General features: G+C 35.8%; 1 protein-coding gene across 1 annotated transcript in view; it reads left to right on the forward strand.

The window, feature by feature from the left end:
* Nucleotides 1–8,889, forward strand: part of GPR98 (G protein-coupled receptor 98) — a 289,750-nt gene that overhangs the window by 85,804 nt on the left and 195,057 nt on the right. Inside the window, exons 54-62 of the mRNA XM_009330315.1 lie at nucleotides 1,587–1,795; nucleotides 2,351–2,524; nucleotides 2,930–3,112; nucleotides 3,832–4,011; nucleotides 4,637–4,801; nucleotides 6,138–6,255; nucleotides 6,813–6,936; nucleotides 8,098–8,236; nucleotides 8,375–8,560. Of these exons, the coding sequence (XP_009328590.1) occupies nucleotides 1,587–1,795; nucleotides 2,351–2,524; nucleotides 2,930–3,112; nucleotides 3,832–4,011; nucleotides 4,637–4,801; nucleotides 6,138–6,255; nucleotides 6,813–6,936; nucleotides 8,098–8,236; nucleotides 8,375–8,560 (1,478 nt within the window). The remainder of the gene's footprint in view (nucleotides 1–1,586; nucleotides 1,796–2,350; nucleotides 2,525–2,929; nucleotides 3,113–3,831; nucleotides 4,012–4,636; nucleotides 4,802–6,137; nucleotides 6,256–6,812; nucleotides 6,937–8,097; nucleotides 8,237–8,374; nucleotides 8,561–8,889) is intronic.

Genomic DNA, 8,889 nt, shown 5'->3' on the forward strand with positions numbered 1-8,889 from the left:
TATAAAAAAATATATATTATATATATTTTATTTTTATATATCATCATTTTTCCATTTAAAAATTGTAGCAGAAATATCCTTTAAAATATGTAACTATGCTATTTCATTACATACATTTTATGCTGTTTTTCACATTGCATATATCAACATTATGCAGTCATTTTTGTTTAGGGGGTAAGTTATTAAAATCTTGGCATCTTGTGTTGCAAATCACTAATACATAAAATACTTCTATTTAGATAAAAAGCTGAACTTGCCCATTTAATGGGTTTAATATATAATTTAAAATAATTTACATAGAAAGACTTTCCTCATGAATTGGGTCAAAAAGGGAAACTTTTTGTTCTGTGGGATAGGGGAAGGAAGGAAGCAGAGCTAGAGTGAACTCCATTTCAAGAAAACTGAATCGGGGTTTTCCTGCTTGCCGGCTGCGTCTTTGATTGGGTTATGTCAGTTTTCCTTCCAGGCACCAGGTGAAATTGTAAAGGATCTGCCAGGCAGTTGGCCAGAGGAGGACTGCCGCGGTGCTCTGGCTCCTGCCCTCCCTGCTGACCCGGGGAGCTAGGCAGCTGATTGCTCTGGCATTCTCTACAGCCTGGTGTTTTTCCAGCAGCTGCCTGATGGGCTATTCATACTTCAAAAGCCCGATTGAAATTTCCTGGCAATTTAATATTTTGTCCACACTGTCAAACAAAATTTATGAAAAATACATTTTCCATCAGAATATTATTGCAGATAAAACCTCCTCACCAGTTCTGTTTTAAAGTGAGTTAGTGTTGCCCCTTTTTAGCACCTGAAAGTATTGTGAAGGGATTCTGTCAGTTCCCTGCATGCATACACACGCCCATTATAAACGTTTATACATTGAAGTTAGGATTCAAGGCACATTCTTAGGTTTCATTTTTTGCACAGTTTCTTTTCCAATCTTTAATTGTTGTATTTTTAATGAATTATATACAGGTGCTAACTGTGAAGTAGTATCTAGTTAATACAAGTAACAGAAACTAGGCTGAAGTACAAAGCCTGTTTCTTTTTATCTGTTTCTATTTCTCCAGTCATAAACCCAGCACTTTTAGCCAAATGCTGTGTTTGGTGGTTTATTGGAAAAAATTGCAAATCTGCTTTCCCACAAGGGATCTCAGCCTGACTGATACAAGTATATCTTATTTTCTTCAACATTTTTGTTCAGGAAATGTAAAATCTACAGCCCGAGTGACTTCCTCCGATGCTGCTATATGTATTAGAATCAATAGTGATCTCCTAGGCATGTAAAGGCCAGGCAAAATAGTGAGATGGGAGTTTTGAAGGAAAACTCAATAAAAATGGCAATGTTGAAGTAACAGTTTGAGTAGCAAACATTTAAAACTGTAAATATTCCATATTTTATTCTTCCTCTAGATCCAGTTCACACCACTTGTATGTGCTCATTTGCCTGAGTCATTGAATTATCTAAGTATTGTTTTGCTAAGCAGAATTGAAGTAGGCTTGAGCAAGCAGCTCCAGTACAATTAGGTAAGCTGAAAATCAAGCAGGGCAAGGGTTAAAACAATTGTATCTTGTTTTTTTTTTTCCCCTCCTTGTTACAGGGCGAGTAAATTCAACTACTCTTAGTTTACAAATTCTTCGAGAACAAGGGTTTGTTGGAGAGATTGCAGTTCAGCTGAGCACCGCACCTAACTTTGAACTCCCCCTCTCCAACCAAGCAACAGAGAATGAGGATTATATACTGGAAAAGAAGACAATCATTATGGCAGAGAACGCAACAACAACTTCTGTTGTAGTCACTATTTTGCCTGTGAGTAGTCTAACAACAACTTTAGGTAATAATGTCTTTTAAGGAAAGGGAAAAGTGTACTGTTTCTACATTAGAAGTAGGATTTAGCATTCTACAAATGGCTGAGGTGGGATTTTTGCCTCGTCAGATGTTTGTATATTAGTAAGAATTGCAGCCATGTCTTTCAAAAGAATTCGAGTATTCATCACTGAGAATGAACCAAATTCTTTGTTTTGTTGTAGTCCCAAAATTAACATATAATAACGACAATGGAAAAAATTATAAATGTCTTAGGTGCTTGCTGTTTTTTCAAATTGTTGCAGGTTTTTACAGAGGATTTATTTTACTTAACATGTCTCTTAACAGATTTGTTCTGTAGTTCAGGAAATGCTAATTTTTCACCAAAAATATGTATATTCTTTAAATATATTCAGGATGGAGGTATTGCTTTTCATATTCTGGCTTGGTTTTTGAAATCTAGCTACGTTTCTTATAGACACAAGTAGTCAGCTTCCTGCATGTATTACAACTTACAGTGTTTCATTAAAAAAGTGACATTTGAAAATATTTTTGCAGGACAATGTTCCAGAATTACAGGAAGGATTTATAATCAATATTACTGGTGTGCAACTGGTTGATTCTACCACTGGAGGTCAGCCAAGCGTGAAGAGGCTTGGGTTAGAAATAGCTGAGATAACAATTGAAGAAAATGATGATGCCAGAGGCATATTTAGTTTCAATGTTACAAAGGTAAGTAAGTCTGAATGAAAAATAGTTAAAAAGCATTCCATCAGGAGAGTCTGTGTTTTCAGACCAGTTTTGATGGTGTTGTAATAGGCTTTATGACACTGAATTGTTCTGGATAAAAAGGCCAGATACCAGACAAACAATTCCTTCTTAAAAGGTTCTTCAAAATTAATATGTTAAATTTATTAGGGAGCTGGAAGTGCTAAAACTGGTGTCATAGAATATTCTGAAAAGGACCTCAGGAGGTCATCTAATCCAGACTTTTGCTCAGAGCAAGGTCAATGCTAAATTCAGACCAATTTAGAGTGATAATGTATTTCTTCATTTATTTTTACCTGCAAGTCAATCTGAAAAAAAAAAAAAAAAAAGGTTGCTGTGTCACTCAGCAGGTTCTTGTTGAATTTATAGGATATAACTGGAGCTGTTGCTGGTTATGAGGTACCGCCACCACAGAATATACTGAAACTTCCAGTTGTTCGACAGGCTGGGCGGTTTGGGTCAGCAACTCTGTATTGGGAAGCCATTCATTCAACTGCTAGCTTTGAAGACTTCACACCGTCATTTGGAAACCTTACATTTGCAGATGGGCAGGTATGGGCTTGCTGAAAGCTTAACTGTCTCCAGGTTTCTAATGTTTTCTTCCAGTAGAATTTGCATCTTTTCATTGAAAACATTTTATTTATGGCCTTATGTATGTGAATGATGCTCCTGACTTCAGTTCTTTAACATGGAAAAGCAGAATGTTCATATGCATTGACCAAATAGGGTTGTATGCCTTTGGTACCTTCACAAGTGAAGACATAATTTCTAATAACAAAGCCTGTTACACTGAAAATTTGTAACATAACCTGTCTTCTCTATAAATTCTCAGAATAAGCCTGTTATGTTTTCTTAGCTGTGTTCTACATATAGTTTTAAATTTCATGCTGCCCCTGACAATACTTAGTGTACACAAGGGGTCTTGATTTCAAGTGAACAGTACTGGGCTTTGGCAAATAGAAGGATATACTTTGTGAGCAGAATTTTGGCTTAAGTACAATATTGTCTACCTGCACTTTCTACTGAGTACCAAAGCAGAGCAGTCTGCTGGTTTTAACATACAAGATATACATTGATGGACTTTAAAACCACTCTTGACATTTTGTTACCTTATTATAAATACAGAAGTACCATAAGAAATAAGCACAACCGGACAGTGTGTGTTTATTAGATAAAATTTACCTATTTTAAATTTCATATTTTTTCAAACAATTCACAGAATATTATAAATGAAACTTTGTTGCTCTTTTTTTTTTAAACAATTTCTGCAGGCTACAGGAGAAATAGAAATTACAATCATAGATGACAGTGATGTTGAATTCCTTGAGATATTCAAGATTGCCCTGGTGAGGGTAACAGGTGGTGCAAGACTTGGGGATGACACCCTGGTAGCTGTTGCTATTCCACCAAATGATTCCCCTGTTGGAGTATTTGGGTTTGAAGAAAAGAATGTGAGTTTGATTTGGATTGCACTCTTTTCTGCTAAAGCTGGATAGTGGGTTTGTGTCACTAACGCATAGCCAATTTCGGTAAGCCTTAATTGCAGTGGAAGACATGACTTCATTGAAAGGCGTATTAGTGCTTGTCTTCATCTAGCTGTGTAGGATGGTAGTAACAATGAAAGTGCTGCTGCATAGATGTAGATTTCTGCATGACTGAATCAATTTAATTCAGTATGCTAACAATTCAGGACATCCAGGTAGGATTTTTGGTAGTCTGTTGAATATTAAAATGGTTTTGTAATAATCTGTATTACTGAAAGTAAAGTTTGGAAAGAAATTATGAAACGTATCTCATCTTAGTTCTGTCAGTGAATGACATTTTGCTGGTGCTGTGCCTGCTTGTGACTCATTGTCTGTAATTGTTTTGAATCATAGGGCATACAGAAATAACACAAGTGACTAATCTTTGCTAGCAGAATTCAACACATTCCTTACGTCTATTATCTTCCTGTTGCTTTTCACTCTTGTCGTTATTTTACATTGCCATTGATAATGTTTTTGTTGTTTATCTCAAGTCAGTATTGATGCCTTTTGCTATAACCTTTCCTACTTCCTCCTTCTCTTTCTTCATCAGGTAGCAGTGAAGGAACCTCAGACACCTGATGACCCTGCTGCAGTTGTATTGCTCACTGTAAGTCGAAATCAAGGAGGACAAGGAGCAGTTAAAGTGTTATGGATTCTTGAGGAAGCAGCCAGATATGATCTGACCCCTCTGAATGGTACCCTCCACTTCAATGAGGTATTTCTGATATTGCAATAAATTATTTACTATTAGATTTATAAATACTTTCTTCTTCTTATGTGCGTTTGCATGATTGTTGTTACGTGTTTATAGAAGTAGGGGGTTACTAAATATTATAACAGTAGGAAAAAGCCAGTTTGAACTGGTGGGGTTAGCAGTATGCAGTGTTTTTTCAAACAGAAAAGGAAAGCTGACATGCTCTTTTTAAGGCAGCATAATGTAATCATCAGGAAGGAAGGCTCTTCAAATCTGAATTGTTTTTACACTTAAGAAAGAGGAACAAGAATATACTGAATGTGAAGAATGATTACAGAAACATATATTCCATTGCCGTATCAGATAACTGAAAGAGAAAATTGATATTTAAAGGGTGAGAAGGATAAACAAATGCTTAAAATTTGCAGATTTAAAAAAACAAATAATAAAACACCCTAGTAACTTTCAAACTGGACAGTGTTATTTGATTTGTGTTTCGTGGCAGGTTAAAACTCTGAAGTAGGAGCCAAAATATTGGATATTGTCAAGCTATTGTTGTTATCTTAATGTTGTTGTTTTAGAGTCTACTCAAAATATTTAATGAAGAAAAGTGTTTTAACATAAAGCATAACCTATTCTGTCTGTAGAAGGCTATTTTACATTACATAAATAGGCATTCTGGTTGTTTCTTCTACTTTTAATCAGCTGGAAAATAGCTTTTTTGGTAAGACTACCAGTATTTGGCAAAGTTCTGCTATTATTTTGCTATTCTTTTTCTGCTGATAGGCCTGGACATTGTTTTTGCTTCCTGAAGTTCTTATATATGCATACATGTAAGAATACATGTATGTACGTATGGTGTATAAGGTTATACAATGTATACCTACTTTTTTCCTATATTCTTATTTTAAGCATTTGCTACTGCCCACTGACAAAAATGTGGATTAGACAGAAATTTGCTATGACCTAATATATCTAATCTTAATAATGTTAACCCTTAGAATGTATGTATTCTATTGAATATTTGCTTTCTGATGGAAAAGATTTTGTATAGAAAGTTTCCTCTAAGATGAAAACATCTATGTGTAATTTCAATCGTTACTCAGTTGAAAATAGCTAGGGTATTTTTGGGGTGGCATACAATGTTTGAGAGACAATTTTTGCTGTTTATTAGTCTGTGAGAAAACATTTCAACCAGATCAGAAATGTCATATTTAAAAAATCTTACAGATTATATCAAGCATATGCATGCTTAACACTCAATTTGTTAAAGAAAAAAACCTTTTTTATAATACTGTATTTTCTTTAGTTTCACTTAATGTATATATAAGTATCTTCTGGTCTTTACGTGATGCAGACTGAATCCCAGAAGTTGATTGTTTTGCATGCGGTACAAGATGGTCTACTGGAGGGGAATGAAACATTTACCATTCAGCTAGTCTCTACTGGTGATGCAGAGATATCCCCTGTAAATGGTAAAGAATTAATTCATTACAGTCTATTTTGAGACACTTCATATGAGAATTCTAGTAAGTCTGTTCATATTATTTTAGTCTGGAGTGCTTACATGTTTTGTGTGCAGCTAGTTGGTAGCAGTTTTGACGTCAGTCTTTTTCCCTAAGTTGCTTCCTTGCCTGAAGAAATCAAAGAGAATTTTAGATCATAATTTTTTATTCTAAATTGGTGTAGACTTCTGTGTTCAGATAGTTAACGTTGTCCATAAAGAATTCTTTAATAAAAAGAAGAAAAACCAAACCCAGGTTCAGACATGTAAGAGTCATAGAATAATTTCATCTGTAAGGGACCATCCGGGGGGTCATTTGGTTGAAAACCCTGCTCAAGGAACAGGTGATTTAACAATTAGATCAGGTTACTGAATGCCTTGTCCACTCAAATTCTGAGTATCTCCAAGGATGGGGATTCCATGGGCTCTCTGGGAAGCCAGTGCTTAACCACTCATGTCACAAAATTTGCAAAAGTTAACTCATTAGTTAGTTGTCATTTACCATGAGAAGCTTTGTTCTCTTCATAGGTGTTGCAACCGTCACTATTGTGGGCGATGAAGGAGCTTCCGGGGTGGTTGGGATAGCCCATTCATCTAAGCATGTTCTGATTGGAGAACCTTCGGGAAATTACAATGGAACTGCTCTTATTAGGTAGGTGCATCACTCATTTTTCCAAAGGAAGGACAATAACTCAGTTTCAAAAGCTATGAGACTCCCCATTTGGCAAGAATTTCTTGAGTGCTGCATTTCATTATGACTTCTAAAATCAGAACTATTTTGAAAATTAGATGCTTGTTTTTAAAGAACAGCAGAATATAGTATGTAAGTGTCTTTTCAGTATTACTGGGGAGCTCCAAATATTCCTCTCAGTCTTCAAATTATTTACAACATTGATGCATTAAAGGAAGGAGGGTTCTAATCAAAGGAAGGGGGGAAGGGAATCAATGACATTTGAAGATGCTTTGTGCTTTTCAGGATTCAGTTCAGGATTGGTACCTGAATTGTATTTCAGTATATTGCTATGATGGTTAGCATAACCAAAGTGGGAACTGGGTTTTTAGTTGAAACAAGATGCAATTATTTCACTACATTCAGTCAACTGAAAACAGGATGAAGAAATGAAGATGTTACCGTACCTTCTAAGAGTATTGGAAAAAAGGATTACGATGCTTTCCCTTGGTGAAACAGCAAATAGAAGCAACAGAACAGCTTCTCAAGTTGCTCTAAGACTACGCGATGCTTTGTGCAGCGGTAGTTGTAGATCATGTAGTAGCTCATGTTAAGTATAGACAATTTTTGCCATGACTTAGTTCACCAAGACTGATGTCATGAGTAGGATTAGGCCCTAGGTTTTTAGACAAGTAGGAGACAGAACGTTCCTCAAGTGATCTTGTAGTAATATTCTAGTGTCCTTCTGCCTTAAACCCCAGATTGCCTCTGGACATTACCCTTAAGTCCCATTTCCCTTCTGTTTGGCATGTCTATCTCCAGAAAAGTAGAATGGAACCAAGAGAGCTCAGTTTTCAGCCCCCGCCTTTGGGCTATAGGTGCAAAGAAACTTTAAAGACCTCTCAGTAAAAATACAGCTCAGGACGCCTCCCAACACAGGGAAATAAAACAGAACTGCAGAAATGTTATTGCTCTGAAGAGGGAATTGTAAAGATCTTAATAGTGACTTAGTATGTTAAAACTCAAGCTTCACAGTGCTGATAACATTTCTTTCATGCACAACAATATGATATACTGTCTCTGGATTGGATATTAAATATTAAAGGTAGAAAATAAAATCTGTGTTTGTGTTCTTACCTGCAGCCTTATACGTGGTCCAGGGATTTTTGGTGAGATTGTTATATATTGGAATATAACACCTGCTCATCACACAGAATTTATTGAGATATCGGGGACCTTGACAATGCGAGATAGGCAGTCTGCAGCAGTTGTTCTAATACAGGTATATGAGAGATTTTACACCAGTAGCTATTTCAAGTACTTCCATTTATTTAGTTAGTATCTTGGTTAGAAATTAGTTATAACTCCCTCCCTGGAAATGGTTTAAATCCTTTTAGCTTTCATTGGTTCTTCTCCCTAGGCTGTAGATGACAACCGTCCTGAGGAGAAGCATTACTACCAGTTTCAACTAACTGGAATCAGTGATGGAGGACTCATAAATGAATCTGGCAGCACAGCAAATATTACCATGGCCGCCAGTGATTTTCCGTATGGAGAGTTTACATTTTCACAGGAACTATTGCAAACAACAGAAGAAGAAAAATGGGTATTAGATTAAAATTCCTTCTTATGTAAAATATTGATAGATATCAATATTGTTGCTAGATTTATTCTTAACTTTAGGGGAAAAAAAAAAAATCAAAGATTTATTTTATATTTATCATAGCACAGTCTCCAGAATGGCTGTCTGAGGCTTTTGGAGTTTTTTAATAGTCTAAGAAAGAAGGCTACCTCCTGAGTTACGTGTACTCTGTACTTACTAAAGCAAATTGTTGTTACCTGACAGAACCATTGAAAAGATGCCTTTAGAACAGTCTCCTAAAGGCAACTGTAACAGAAAAACAAAGCCATTTTTTAAAGAAAATATCCTCTTTC

The sequence above is a fragment of the Pygoscelis adeliae genome, unplaced genomic scaffold (assembly GCF_000699105.1).
Source record: "Pygoscelis adeliae isolate BGI_AS28 unplaced genomic scaffold, ASM69910v1 Scaffold178, whole genome shotgun sequence".
In the NCBI taxonomy this organism is placed as follows: domain Eukaryota; kingdom Metazoa; phylum Chordata; class Aves; order Sphenisciformes; family Spheniscidae; genus Pygoscelis; species Pygoscelis adeliae.